Genomic DNA, 15,568 nt, shown 5'->3' on the forward strand with positions numbered 1-15,568 from the left:
AGCCTGGAGGTGTGTTGGGTGTGTTCAACAATGTCCTGTTGAAAAACAAATGATAGTCCCACTAAGCGCAAACCAGATGGGATGGCGTATCGCTGCAGAATGCTGTGGTAGCCATGCTGGTTGTGTGCCTTGAATTCTAAATACATCACAGACAGTGTCCCCAGCAAAGCACCCCCACGTCATCACACCTCCTCCTCCATGCTTCACAGTGGGAACCACACATGCGGAGATCATCCGTTCACCTACTCTGCGTCTCACAAAGACATGGCGGTTTGAACCAAAAATCTCAAATTTGGACTCGTCAGACCAAAGGACAGATTTCCACCGGTCTAATGTCCATTGCTTGTGTTTCTTGGCCCAAGCAAGTTTCTTCTTATTATTGGTGTCCTTTGGTAGTGATTTCTTTGCAGCATTTTGACCATGAAGGCCTGATTCACACAGTTGATGTTGAGATGTGTCTGTTACTTGCAATTTCTGAGGCTGGTAACTCTAATGAACTTATCCTCTGTGTAACAGTTTAACTTTAGTCCGTACCCTCGCCCCGACCCGGGCGCGAACCAGGTACCCTCTGCACACATCAACAACAGTCACCCACCAAGCATCGTTACCCATCGCTCCACAAAAGCCGCGCCCTTGCAGAGCAAGGGGAACCACTACTTCAAGGTCTCAGAGCAAGTGACGTCACCGATTGAAAGTCTATTAGCGCGCACCACCGCTAACTATCTAGCCATTTCACATCCGTTACATCTGCAGCAGAGGTAACTCTAGGTCTTCCTTTCCTGTTGCGGTCCTCATGAGAGCTAGTTTCATCATAGCGCTTGATGGTTTTTGCAACTACACTTGAAGACACTTTTCAAAGTTCAAAGTTCTTGAAATTTTCCATATTGACTGACCTTCATGTCTTAGAGTAATGATGAAGTGTCATTTTTTCTTTGCTTATTTGAGCTGTTCTTGCCATAATATGGACTTGATCTTCTACCAAATAGGGCCATCTTCTGTATACCAACCCTACCTTGTCACAACACAACTGATTGGCTCAAACGCATTAAGGAATGAAATTCCACAAATGCTCTTTTAACAAGGCACACCTGTTAATTGAAATGCATTCCAGGTGACTACCTCATGAAGCTGGTTGAGAGAATGTCAAGAGTGTGCAAAGCTGTCATCAACACTTTTTTGGTTACTACATGATTCCGTATGTGTTATTTCATAGTTTTGATGTCGTCACTATTATTCTACAATGTAGAAAATAGGAAAAATAAAGAAAAACCCTTGAATGAGTAGGTGTGGCCCAACTTTTGACTGGTACTGTAAGTGTAAACATAGATGATTACTAATAGAGTAAGCAGAGGTTGTTAAGCAGCTATTGTGTATGAGGCATCACAGGCTAGCCATGGCATACAAGGGCACAGTTGGCTGTGCTGGACTTGTAATGTCTGCTAAAAATATATATTTTTTATTTAACCTTTATTTAAGCAGGGACTCATGCTGACTATTTTGCAGATGAGCCCTGCATGAACACATCAAACAATTACACAATACATACTGTATATATATACACACATCAATTACACAATACATACTGTATCTATATACACATCAATTATACAATACATACGGTATCTATATACACTTCAATTACACAATACATACTGTATCTATATACACATCAATTACACAATACATACTGTATCTATATACACATCAATTACACAATACATACTGTATCTATACACACATCAATTACACAATACATACTGTATCTATACACACATCAATTACACAATACATACTGTATCTATATACACATCAATTTCACAATACATACTGTATCTATATATACATCAAGTACACAATACATACTGTATCTATATATACATCAATTATACAATACATACTGTATCTATATACACATCAATTACACAATACATACTGTATCTATATACACATCAATTATACAATATATACTGTATCTATATACACATCAATTATACAATACATACTGTACCTATATACACATCAATTATACAATACATACTGTATCTATATACACATCAATTATACAATACATACGGTATCTATATACACATCAATGACACAATACATACTGTATCTATATACACATCAATTACACAATACATACTGTATCTATATACACATCAATTACACAATACATGAGAAGCAAATACAAAACACGAAACGCAAAACACAATCATACGAAGCAAACAAATTCTTCAGTTAAAAGGCCCGCAATTCAGTAAAAAGACACACGTTCTCTCTCTCCAGCTCCCTCTCCCTCTCCGTCTCCCCCCGGCACTCTGACCTGGATGCTAGCTCCAGACATCCCCTAAATCTGTCACGCTCTTTGAGTCGCTGATATCTTTGAGGGACGTGTAACACTCCACGGACAGATGTGCTGCAGTCATCGGAACAAAGAAGAGCTGAGCTGGGCGACCCAGGGTTTATTTTAAGCTGCAGCACAGTACGCTGCGAAACACAATAAACACTTGTGGTCAATGTGGAGTCAAAGGCAATGGCAGGACAGAGAAGTAAAACAACAACAAAAAACGAAGAGAAGTAATCCCTTTAAGTTGCAAATCTGTGCGGTATGAATTGAACATGTCTGGTTGGAGAGGATGTGATTTGTCATAGAGGGAGAACACTGTCAGGACAGCAAGTTGATTGATGTGGTGGTGGATGGTTGGGATTGGGGCTAAGCCTAAGCGCTCTTTAGGGGGTTTTAGTGGTGGTCTTGGCTGCCCTGTCTTTTAGCTGTGGTTTAGCCCTGATATAGCCCGGCCATAGCCCTACCCTATAGCCTTCCCTGCCATAGTCCCACAACCTGGGACATTGCTGGGACATGCCTACTGGCACTCCATAACCACCATCAACCCCCCTTCCCACACACACTCCCCAGTCTCCCCCTGCCAAATGTTCAGCTCGTGTTTATTCTGCTGTGTCATGTAAGGGTAGCAGTATGTTATGGGCCATTTGTGCCTGGAGAGGTGAAGTAATGCCTGCTAGCCGTTCATTTGATTTCAACTGTTGTGGGTTTGATCAATTTGAACTGTATCTCTTTGAATGAAGGGTGTACTAAGTTATCGCTAGTACTCATGCTCTGCCACTATGTGTCGCTGCAATCCTACTCTCACTGGCTGGACTCAGACACCAGAAGTTGTTCTCGCTAGAACTTAAGGATGTCTGTATACTTTGTTAAAAAAAAACAGAAAATGTAGCTAAATTGTTTGAAACCTAAACACTGATTAGTGTTTCACAAGTAACCCGGCGAAACCAAAGACTTTTCAAGACCTTGGCTTGGATGAAGTGTAGTTGAATAAATTCTCCAGCCAATACTATGAAAGATCAGCGTGATCAATATATTGCCTGTGAATGAGATTATACCTTGGAATCGTCCACTTCACGAAGTGTGGCACATATCTCTTTATTGTGAGCCTTTGAGGTCAGTCTATGAATGGCTCACGTTAGTATTCAAAGAACAGTGCTATTCAATCAGTGCTATTCAATCAGCCGGGAACTGCAAAAACCTGACCTTTTCATCAACCTGGAACTGCAACATTCAAAATGTACTGTAGGTTAGTTGTTTCGCTACTGTTGACGGTTGGTGTTTAAGGAAGCATTTGCCACCCAATAGGAGTGATGCTTACAAACGCGTCTTTGATGTAGCCTTGAAAGTGTGTGAGAAACATGTCATGTCAGACTCGACACAAACTCAGTCAGCACTTATTGCCAATGCACTGTAATACTTGTCTCAAACCTTTAGAAACGGACACAAAAAGGGCCAATGTCACTGAAGGCAGCACAAAGCAATTCCAACACCGTTTCAGGCAAACAGACTGCAAGCACGCAAACGCAGTACAAATACACAAACATTGTTTGTTTTTTTCCAACTAGGAGAACAGTCACAATTTAGGCTTCACGACAAATCCCCCTGGTTGCTGCTGTGGGTGCACTCTACTAGCTGTCTCAAGGAAAGATGTCTGTTTGACATGAGAGAATCCTCTATTTGACATTTTAGCCAGCATGGCCAAAAATACCCAAAGTCCAATGCTGACTGGATTATTCATCTTTTCTTGTCTGTTTGTTTGTTTCTCTCTCTCTCTATGCCCCTCCTCTGTCCATGTATCGCTCTATCTCCACTCTCTCCTATGTGTCTCTGTATTTCCTTGCTCCTGAAGTCTCCGACCAAATGGTACATGAAACTGGTGCCTGTAAGTCAGATGACCAGTGCTACACTTATATTTTCCTCTTCCATCTGTCCGTTTCCATAGTGAAATGTCTCTCACCGCCGTCTCCATAGTGTCTCCGTGGTGACTGTCACCATAGTAAATGTCATCATTCCACAAGTGAACGCCAGCATGTGATTGCAGTTATTGGTGTTGCTTTTTTTGTGCGGTTCACTCAGTTTCCCTCAATTTGATTTCATTAAAGATCATTTGTGTTACTTGGAGGTTACTGAACATCTGATTGATGCACGGTGATGCTCTCTATTATGAAGTCGATATTACATTGTCCTGTTTTGATGTCCGATTAATTAAGTATTCCCATGGTTTGTGTGTCGTTAGTCCCTGCATGATAGAATATCATCATTCTTCAACTCCAATGAGAGATGCACTCCATCGATATGGAAATCTGCATTCCCACATGTCCGCCTCTGTCAGTGTATTTCTTTGTCTGTACGTATGTGTATGAATCTCCCGTGCACCATCTATCGCCATGCCCAGACCCATTGTCTGTCTGTCTTCCCTGTGGTGCTCCAGGCTCGCTACAGGAAGGAGCAGGCGGTGGCACAGCAGGTGCCCTGGATCCCCCCTGTGGACAACCTGTTGAAGGACACCACTGACGGCTGCGCCCTGGCCACTCTGCTGCACTTCTACTGCCCACAGCTAGTCAAACTGGAAGGTACACTAACTAGACAGTACTAAACTGTATTCTGATGGGGGGGGATGTGTGCGGTGTGTGTGTCTGTGATTCCCTATCAACACATTACCTTATTGAGAGGCCTATAGCTGTCTGATATTCAATCACTTAGCCTGAAGGTGTTAACGGCTCTCCCCTGGCTAGCCTTTCATGTTCCAGGAGGAGTGAGTGAGCCATCTATTAGTGATGAACATCAAGTCTCAACTCACCCTTAACCTCATCAATCATCCACCCGCTGATGAAGTGGATGGGATCGGATATGGACACACACACACAAGGCTCAGTACCCCAAATTCAGAGTGATGATTGATTTAAAGGCACTCCATAAGATTCTGTTTTCGCATCAAAACGGCTTGAGTACCTTCTGGGAAACATCCAGTATCCTCATCCCTGATTGGTCAATCCCATACAAAGAAGGGACAAACACCTTACAAATACCTCCAGAAGCCCGACTCCTAACGGATGTTCACTTTCTGATTCACTTCCAAGAGATTTGTGCATCACTTGTCTCTCAGACCCCCCTTTAACCAACTTAGCCCATGATGTGTCCTTGTGGCCTGTCCCTGTCAGATATCCGCCTTAAGGAGAGCATGTCACTGGTGGACAGCCTGTACAACCTGCAGCTGGTGCAGGAGTTCTGTCAACAGCACCTCGACCGCTGCTGCCACTTCAGTCTGGAGGACATGGTCTACGCCTCCTCGTCAGTCAAAGTAAGTCCACAAGGCAAAGTTATGGCTTTTAAGTGTGTTTTTTGAAAGAATCTCTGAGGTACAAATGTACATCCTTTTTCACACTATTGTGTCTATACCGTACCGTGTTGGCTGGGATACTTTGTTTTCACGTGGTCCTTTCCCGCACCGTTCCAGCAACTAGGCTGCATGTGTAACCACGCCGGCGCAGTACAGCGCAGCATGGCTTGGCTCAGGTCAGTAGTGTGAAAAAGGTATTACTGCACACAGAGTTCAGCCAACTCGGTTTGAATTGTTGATTTTTAAAGGGCGGCAAAGGTTTCAGGAGATTTTGCAAAGAAAATAATACATTTGGAAGGAAGATAGTCCAAGAGCTAAGGACATTGGGTAAAACTAGGCATAAGGCTTGGCAGCTACAGTGTGTGCAGCATTGCCAGAGTTGGTGATTCGTGTCTATTCATATTATGTAATACAGCTGGAGAAAGCCTGGTGGAAAATGGGATCTGTCTGAAATAGATCCTGTAAAAACTCTCTGTCCTCACAAACCACAGATCTGGTTTGTTTGTGCTAGATGTGTCTCTGTTTTGTCTGTATTGCCTTCCCTATTTCTCTCTCTTTCCTCTCACCTTCTTCCCTCTCATTATATACCTTTCTCTCATCTCTCTCTTCTACGCCCCTCGCTCTCTCGCGCTCCATTTTTCACTGGAAGCTATTATATCAGTATGTATTGTATCTATGTGCAGGAAGGATGGACACATAACACTTGGCTTGTGTCTGTGTTGGCTCCCAGGCTGTGCATTGTGGGTGTTGGTCACGTGTGTTGTTGTCAATGTTTTAGGACAGTCATAGAAACTGGTGGGAAACAAACAGCTCTGCATTCCCCATTTTCTTTCTTCTTGCACAGTATGGTCGCACAAGTACTGTACTGAAAACTGATGAGCGGTTAAAAATGGTATGTGTTGCTTTTTTTGTGGCAGAGAAGTGTCATAATGGAGAAAAGGTGAGTTGGGGCAGAGTTTGTGTGTGTGTTTGTGTGCCTTGAGTGATGCAAACAACAGTGTACCACTGGCCCTGTCTGGGTGTTGAGTATTGGAGTCTACCCAGCTGTCAGTTGTGCTGGTCCTTTCAGTGGAGAAGTGTTGCTAGTAGCTGTTAAAGCACACAGTTCACAAGGGGGGCCGAATAGTAGTGAGTTGGAATCAGCTGTGTCTGACATGGTCCTTTAAGCAACCCCAGACACACTGGCAGATTCTGAATAAGTCACTTCACAGAAGGCTTAGAAAGGAGATGATTCAGGCTGCGGGTCAGGTAAAACAGAGCCCTGGGGCTGAAGAGGCAAAGAAATCCTACTGCATCTATCATGACACTGACATTGAGTTTATGCTAGCCACAATAGAAATATAATTATTAGAATTACATTCCCATTCAAGTCAATGGTCTGTGATAGGTGGACCGGCCACCATATTGAGTGTACCCGTGAGTGTTCCAGTCAAATTGCGGTAGTCTGAGAGGCTTGTCCCTTCTCATAATTATATTTCACAACAACCTGTATACTAGCCACTGACAAAAGCCATATATATTATAGATAGTCTCTGTGCTCTTCATTTGAACCTCTTCTTCGGAGTTTGAGCTTCTAGTTGCTATTTCTGTGCAGCTTGACCACAGAATCATCCACTCACTCAGCAAAAAACCTCTTACTTATATAATAATTTAAAGAGAGAGAGAGACAGAGAGAGAGACACAGTGAGGGAGACACAGACAGAGACACAGAGAGAGAGAGAGAGAGAAATCTTATCATTTATGGACATGGGGGACCTGAGACTATGAATATGGCCTCAGACGCACAGGTCTCTGGTCTAATCAGCCCCTTTGCTAATGTAAAGTGATTAATGACATCATAGCCCATGGTAGCCTGTGTGTGGGCTCCCACTGAGAGGGGTGGGGTTGCCAGTGTGGTCCCTACTAAACAGATTATCCATCCCAACGCTTTAGCGTCAGATTTGTTTTGCAGTCAGCACCAATGAGCTCTCATCTCAGACATGGAGTGACACGCTGCAATCTCCAAACCTGGCAACCCGCCAGAGAACAGTAAGTGACTGTAAAATCTGACAATCTGGCAACTGGGCGAGGTAATATCAGGCGACAGGGTTGCGGTGTTGTGAGTTGGAGATCAGTAGAAAATCGGGGGCGGAACAGAATGGATGTTTGACTGGTGGTGGTATTAGGAGAGATAACGCTCACGATCTAATGTGAGAGGAAACAGGTAGACAGACATATGGAGGGAGAGGACAAGCTTTTGCTATCTGGGCTAGGGGAGACCATTTCTCGTTTCTCTATCAGACTGGGACTGGGAGGACCCCACTCATGCTGCAGCTGAATAGACCTAGAGGAGGTAGGCTACTGTAGCTCACTGCAATAGAAATTGTAGCCTGGTACCAGATCAGTTTGTGCTGTCTTGCAATCTGGTGTTGGTGAGACAGGAGTTGGCAAAACAACATTACCAGATTTGCGACCAGGCTATAAAAATGGTTGTTGTGATTGTTTGCTGTACTGTATGTTATATTGTTGGAGTTATAGGATTAAAGATTGCTGTGGTGGAGATTCTGTTGAGATGGAGCTATGTGTTGTTTTGAACGATTGAACTTGGTTTACATTTTATTGATCATAGGTATGATAATTTACTGTAGTTCAGTTGCTACAGAGTTTGACATTGGATACTTGTGTATGTCAGTGTTCTGGCTGGATGGTTGTTTGTCAGTGTTTTGGCTACTGTATAATCTGTCATGACAGATAAAAACATGAAAATGTTATGTCTGTTATGACATAACACCCTGGAATATTAGCAAAGATGATTCATGTGCTCTGGTTTTGAGTCACTGTTGATTTGGATTGCAGAGATTATTGGCTTTGTAACAATAGGATTGGCTGTGGTCTGATATGGACTCGGGGAGCTATGCTCTGCATGACCAAAAACTGCTCACGGTACCAATTATTTTAAATGCAGTGTAGTCACTTCGGGGAGTCACCTCGAGTTAGCTGCTTCTGCTGTCTTGACATACTGTTAAACGGCTGAGGGTAAATATTGCTGAAGAGGTAAATCTGTCACACACACACTAACACACTCACACATATACAGTTGAAGTCGGAAGTTTACATACACCTTAGCCAAATACATTTAAACTCAGTTTTTCACAATTCCTGACATTTAATCCTAGTAAAACATTCCCTGTTTTAGGTCAGTTAGGATCACCACTTTATTTTGGGAATGTGAAATGTCAGAATAATAGTAGAGAGAAGTATTTATTTCAGCTTGTATTTCTTTCATCACATTCCCAGTGGCTCAGAAGTTTACATACACTCAATTAGTATTTGGTAGCATTGGCTTTAAAATTGTTTAACTTGGGTAAAACATTTCAGGTAGCCTTCCACAAGCTTCCCACAATAAGTTGGGTGAATTTTGGCCCATTCCTCCTGACAGAGCTGGTGTAACTGAGTCAGGTTTCTAGGCCTCCTTGCTGGCACACGCTTTTTCAGTTCTGCCCACAAATTTTCTATAGGATTGAGGTCTTTGTGAGGGCTTTGTGATGGCCACTCCAATACCTTGACTTTGTTGTCCTTAAGCCATTTTGCCACAACTTTGGAAGTATGCTTGGGGTCAATGTCCATTTGGAAGACCCATTTGCGACCAAGCTTTAACTTCCTGACTGATGTCTTGAGATGTTGCTTCAATATATCCACATAATTGTCCTACCTCATGATGCCATCTATTTTTTAAAGTGCACCAGTCCCTCCTGCAGCAAAGCACCTCCACAACATGATGATGCCACCCCCGTGCTTCACGATTGGGATGGTGTTCTTCGGCTTGCAAGCCTCCCCATTTTTCCTCCAAACATAACGATGGTCATTATGGCCAAACAGTTATATTTTTGTTTCATCAGACCAGACGACATTTCTCCAAAAAGTACAATCTTTGTCCCCATGTGCAGTTGCAAACCGTAGTCTGGCTGTTTTATGGCGGTTTTGGAGCAGTGGCTTCTTCCTTGCTGAGCGGCCTTTCAGGTTATGTCAATATAGAACTCGTTATTTTTGTACCTGTTTCCTCCAGCATCTTCACAGGGTCCTTTGCTGTTGTTCTGGGATTGATTTACACTTTTCACACCGAAGTACGTTCATCTCTAGGAGACAGCGGTATGACGGCTATGTGGTCCATTGGTGTTTATACTTACTATTGTTTGTACAGATGAACATAATACCTTTAGGCGTTTGGAAATTGTTCCCAAGAATGAACCAGACTTGCGCAGGTCTCCAATTTTATTTCTGAGGTTTTAGCTGATTTCTTTTGAATGTCAAGCAAAGAGGCACTGAGTTTGAAGGTAGGCCTTGAAATACATCCACAGGTACACCTCCAATTGACTCAAATTATGTCAATTAGCCTATCAGAAAGCCATGACATACTTTTCTGGAATTTTCCAAGCTGTTTAAAGGCACTGTCAACTTAGTGTATGTAAACTTCTGACCCACTGGAATTGTGATACAGTGAATTATAAGTGAAATAATTTGTCTCTAAACAATTGTTGGAAAAATTACTTGTCATGCACGAAGTAGATGTCCTAACCGACTTGCCAAAACTGTAGTTTGTTTTCAAGAAATTTGTGGAGTGGTTGAAAAACGAGTTTAAAATACTCCAACCTAAGTGTGTGTAAACTTCTGACTTCAACTGTAGATGCGCACACACACTGCTTTTGCACTGAGTAAGGGAATGTTCCTTTTGTTAGAAATTGTGTTGCTGACCTGATGAACACCGCATATACTCAAGGTCATATCGGAAACACGTGTGTGTGTGCCAGCCTCCTTGGGGAACCCTGGGTGATGTTCATCAGGGCAAACCGTAGCAAAACATTTTGCAACTGAAAATGGACATAAGCATTTCTTACTGGACAAGTCAAGGTTGTCCCTTCCTGTTGCAGGGTGTTTTCTTGGCTAACGAGTATGACTTTGGGCTAAGTGTCAGTGGATGAGGATGGTAAACAAAGGAATAACAATAACACACCATGATTGGTCATGAGGATGTGGCCATCGTTTATTTTCCCATCTATCTAAATATGTACTCGGCATATATCATATGCCATTTCTGGGACTCGTTGATTGTGTTTTATCATAATTCGTAAGTGTCATCAATCAGTATTTTTGACAGCACCTCTTTGAATATATTTTCGTTCCTGTTCTTTCTGACCTGGTTTCTGACCAGGTCACAAGGACCAAACAGGTCAACCGTATTCATTGGTTCTGTGCCCATCTCGAGAGGAGCAGAAACTAGGCTAATGGTTTTCTTTTCACGCACAGGCACATTCAAGTACCAACAGTACCACATACCATTATGTAAATGATATATTAACTAAAGGGATCTGGCTGTGTACTGTAAAATATTGTGACACCTTGGGAAATGTGAACCGGCTCCTCTGTTTTGAGGGTTATTAAAGTGATGGGGGAAACACTGTATAAACAAGGTAAGCGAAGTGACTAAATTAGCTCACTCTTTACTCTAACCAGTTGGGTTCTCTTTGGTCTATGAAGGTTTTCGTCAAGAAAATGTCAATGTATTTGACTGATCTCAACTAAGTATTTATGATGTGCATGACAGTTTGTCTTTTTGAAGTTAACAGAGACATCTTGTGGAAGCTCAGGTGTACTGCATTTGACCGTTTTGAACCGTTACGTTTTTCTACAAGAGTTCATGTCGCAGTACTGTTTCTATTAGCCTCAGCTTTACCACCACATCCTGTCTGTTTTTGTCTTTTCCAGAATAACTACCTTGTGTTCATGGCCGAGCTGTTCTGGTGGTTTGAAGTGGTGAAGCCCTCCTTTGTACAACCAAGAGTTCTGGACACTGAAGGAAAGCAGTTTTTTTGTACTTCAGAACTGTTTTGTATTTTTTGCCAAATTCAGACATCCAGATTAAATCATTCCTGTTCTATTTAAATGGTTTTAAAAGCCCAGTACAGTCAAAATATATTGTTTCCCTCTGTTTTATATCATATTCTACAACAGCTGATGAACCTATTACTGTAAAAGTGTGAAACAATTTTATCAGTGTTATTTCCTGATAGTTGCTGGTTGAAAATACAATCTACACTGGACCTTCTAATCAGCAGGGCGAGAGTTTTGGCTTTATATGGTGACATCACCATGCTGTAAATTAGTTAATAGACCAATAACAAAGAGATTTCCAAACCTCTCTGCCAATAACAGCTAGTTTTCAGTTTCCCCCTCCCCACTCAGACCACTCCCAGACAGTCCTAGCAAAATATTTTGTTGTTGTTGTTGCTGAAAGGCAGATTTTGCCCATTTTAATGGAAATCTACTAGAATAAGGTACTTAATTGTTACCCAGAAATGATTTGATATTGATATAAAAACAGCTGTATTGGGCTTTTAATGAAAGTAATGTGTTTGTGTTTGGTTTTTAGAGCCAGCCCTCACATCGTTGAGGAACATGCCCTCTGTTCCCATCTCCAATGTCACCAAGACGAGCTTCATGGAGAGACCGCCCAGCCCAGAACGACCCAGGTACTATTTGTTATTCATTTATGGTCCTGTTTGGCTAAGTTGGTCCAATCGCTGCAACTCCAATATGGAGTCGGGAGAGGCGAAAGTCGAGAGCCATGCGTCCTCCGCACTGCTTCTTGACACACTGCTCGCTTAACGTGGAAGTCAGCCGCACCAATGTGTCGGAGGAAACCTTGTACAACTGACGAACGAAGTCAGCGTGCATGCGCCCGGCCCGCCACAAGGAGTCACTAGAGTGCGATGGGACAAGGACATCCCAGCCGGCAAAACCCGCCCCTAACCCGGACGACGCTGGGTGCGCCGCATCATGGCTATCTGCAGGGGATACTGATCAGAGGTTAAGCAAACCCATCTGGAATGTATTAAGTAGTGGGTGGGCGCATACTGTACATACAGCACTCAAGCTATGGTGCCAAGCTTAAAAAAGACCCCATTCCACAATCTCTCAACAGAGGTGATAATGTCTTGGTCATCTGGAAACCATTATGTTTTAACTCTTGTAGGTGTTCATGATTGACAATATTATTTTATATTTTTTTCACCCCTCTAGCCTGCCTCTCCAACCACAACCTAGGAACTCAGGTAACTAGATCACTAGAAGTTTTGTCTTCTACCAATTGATCATTAAACAGATTAAAATATAATACAAATTGATGGATCTAATATGAGATGCTTATTCTCATCCAGGTGAAATAAAGAGATCGACCTCAATGTCCTTTGTGGATGGCTGTGTAGGAACTTGGCCCAAGGAGAAAAGGTTAGTATCATGGAGCAAGACAATTAATGACTTTTAACAGACAAAATACAATTATTGTTTGGTACGTGATTGTCATAACGTATTGGTAACAAAAAAGTGCAATTCTAATAGCATTTGACTGATTGACTTGACTGTTTGTTTTTGCCAGGTCTGGGCCTTACGGTGTATCCTTCGACATCCCTTTTGACAAAGAGGACACCGCCCAGACATCCACTCCCCCCGGCCGTAGCATGACTCGCTCTGCCAGCACAGAGGGCTTCAAGGTTCAACAGATGCCCCGGGGCATGAAGAGGAACCTGTCCTTCCAGCCCATCAACGGGCAGGGAACGGGCATCGAGGAGGAGGGCCGCCTGGACAACCTGTCAGGGCCCGATCTGCCCAGAGAGCCTGGCAGACCTGAACCCCCTGGAGGCCCACTGAGGTTCCCCAACGGTGGCTCAAACCTGGACAGGCACGGAAATGGCATCTCCACCCCCAGCATGGAGGAAGCCCTTCAGATAATCCACAACACTGGTAGGCAGGCCCCACAGCGCCCTCTGACAGAGGGAATCAAAAATGGGTTCTTCCTGCACAGTCCAAACCAGGGCAGAGAAGGTGGTGAAGTTGGCCTGGACCCTAATGCTCAACCGGAGAAGAGGGACCTGGACTCGTTGAGCACCACAGACACTACAGAGGTGGACACGGGCATCCACGTGAGGACCGAGGACATCGCTGAGACCCTGGACGAGGACTCATCGCTGAGGGAAGCTCTGAGCATGGAGCTGGACATGGACACGCCCAGCCCCTGCCCCAGCAGTTCCGGCTACGCCAAATCTCCCTCCACCAGCTCCGGCACCAAGATGACCAGCTTTGCCGAGCAGAAGTTCCGGAAGCTCAGTGTCCCCGAATCGGGGGGAAGAAGCAGCAGCAGCGGGGGCGGCAGCTCCCTCAAGACCACCCCCGAGGGCTCAGAACTGGGCCTCCCATTGTCCGTCTCCTGGGCACCCACTCCGGAACACAGCCCCGTGCATCAACAGATTGCGCCTCTCACCCAAGACACTTCAACTGGGCCAGCCCAGGCCCCTCCCCCTAGCGACCCGGCCCAGGCCATGGCGACGGAGATGGTGGAGCTGCGCATGCGCCTGGAGGAGAAGCGAAAAGCCATTGAGGCGCAGAAGAAGAAGGTGGAGGCCGCATTCACTCGCCACCGCCAGAGGATGGGCCGCTCCATCTTCCTGGACGTGGTCAAGAGGAAGGGTGACGGCGCCTCGGGGGTAGGAGGACAGGAGGAAGTTGGGAAGACGACAACGGAAGATGAGAGGAAAACAGGGAGGAGCAAAGCGGACACGCCCGACGGGGCTGAGCAGGGGCAGGGACCCTCTGGGGCCCGCTGGCTGAAATCCTCCTCCGGAGGAGGAGGAGGAGAAGAGGGAGGTCAAGGTTCCGCCGGAGGTCAAGGACCCGGTGAGGTGGATCTAGCTGAATACACACGCTCCATCGAGAAGCTGAACCACTCGCTGGGCTTCCTGCAGACAGAGATGCAGCGCCTGGCCCAACAACAGGAGGTCATCATGGCCATGAGAGAACAAAAGCAACAACAGGCCTGGGTCATCCCCCCTCCCCAGACCTCGCCACAGAAATACGCCCGCGCCTCCACTCGCTCCTCCGGCTCACCCTCCCCGGCCGACTCACCCCGCTCCGCCCACCGCTCGCCCACGAGCATCAAGAGGAAGTCGGCCTCCTTTCACTCACGGAACCCCCGCACGCCGCGCCCCAGCGAGCTCAAGCTGGCCCCCTATAACCGCTGCCTGACAGCACCCCAGTCTGTGGACAGCCTCCCCCGCCTGCGTCGGTTCTCCCCATTCCAGCCCATGGCCTTTGCCTACATGGGGGAGAAACCCACCGGTCAAACCACAGAGACAGAGGACAAGGATAGGGACAGGGACACTGAACCCCTGCTATCCCCAGAGACAGAGGCAGGTAGTGCCTCTTCTCCCTCCTCCCCAGCCAAAGACAACCAGAAAAGACAAGAAGTAACCCGAGAGATTGCAAAGAAGGATGAAGCAGAGGAACATGAGGAGATGGAAGTAGAGGAGAAGAAGCAGGTGAAAATGGATGAGCTCAAACCCATAATAGTGTCGACTGTATCTGAAGTGCTGGCCCAGCCAGTGAAAGAGACCTTTACGGTCACCCCCACCGAGACCCCCCTTATCTCAGACCTCTTTGGCGGGGCAAGAAGCAACCTGATTGAGGTGCCTCTGTATGTGCTCAAGCCTCTTGAGGGAGAAGGCATGGAGGAGAGTGGAGACATGGAGGGGACCTATGGCGATGACGAGAAAATGTCCTGTGGCTTTTTCTTTAAGGTAGGAAGTAAAATATACATGATAGAAGTTTTTTTGCTAATAGTTGTGAGCTACTTTTGACACAATATTTCTGTCCATTTAGGAGAACCCTTTTGGCTCAAGAGTATCCCCAGAGGCAAACGTTCTGTACAGCCTCTAACACAATTTAAAGGTCCCGAACAATCATTCTGATTCCCATGTAAAATAGCCTTTTGAGTGACTAAAACATCACCCATAATATTTCTTCCCGATATATAAATGCTCAACATTTTAGAAAAAGTACTTGTTCTCTCATGT

General features: G+C 44.9%; 1 protein-coding gene across 7 annotated transcripts in view; it reads left to right on the forward strand.

The window, feature by feature from the left end:
* Positions 1-15,568, forward strand: part of camsap2a (calmodulin regulated spectrin-associated protein family, member 2a) — a 98,344-nt gene that overhangs the window by 71,941 nt on the left and 10,835 nt on the right. For 4 of the 7 annotated variants that reach the window (XM_071344534.1, XM_071344533.1, XM_071344537.1 and 1 more), the window contains exons 5-12: positions 4,197-4,229; positions 4,779-4,920; positions 5,509-5,648; positions 11,430-11,518; positions 12,092-12,193; positions 12,744-12,775; positions 12,881-12,950; positions 13,099-15,292. In XM_071344534.1, coding sequence (XP_071200635.1) covers positions 4,197-4,229; positions 4,779-4,920; positions 5,509-5,648; positions 11,430-11,518; positions 12,092-12,193; positions 12,744-12,775; positions 12,881-12,950; positions 13,099-15,292 — 2,802 coding nt within the window. The remainder of the gene's footprint in view (positions 1-4,196; positions 4,230-4,778; positions 4,921-5,508; positions 5,649-11,429; positions 11,519-12,091; positions 12,194-12,743; positions 12,776-12,880; positions 12,951-13,098; positions 15,293-15,568) is intronic. The other 3 variants (XM_071344536.1, XM_071344539.1, XM_071344540.1) reach the window with 1 other exon arrangement.

This window comes from Salvelinus alpinus, chromosome 16 (assembly GCF_045679555.1).
Source record: "Salvelinus alpinus chromosome 16, SLU_Salpinus.1, whole genome shotgun sequence".
NCBI classification, from domain to species: domain Eukaryota; kingdom Metazoa; phylum Chordata; class Actinopteri; order Salmoniformes; family Salmonidae; genus Salvelinus; species Salvelinus alpinus.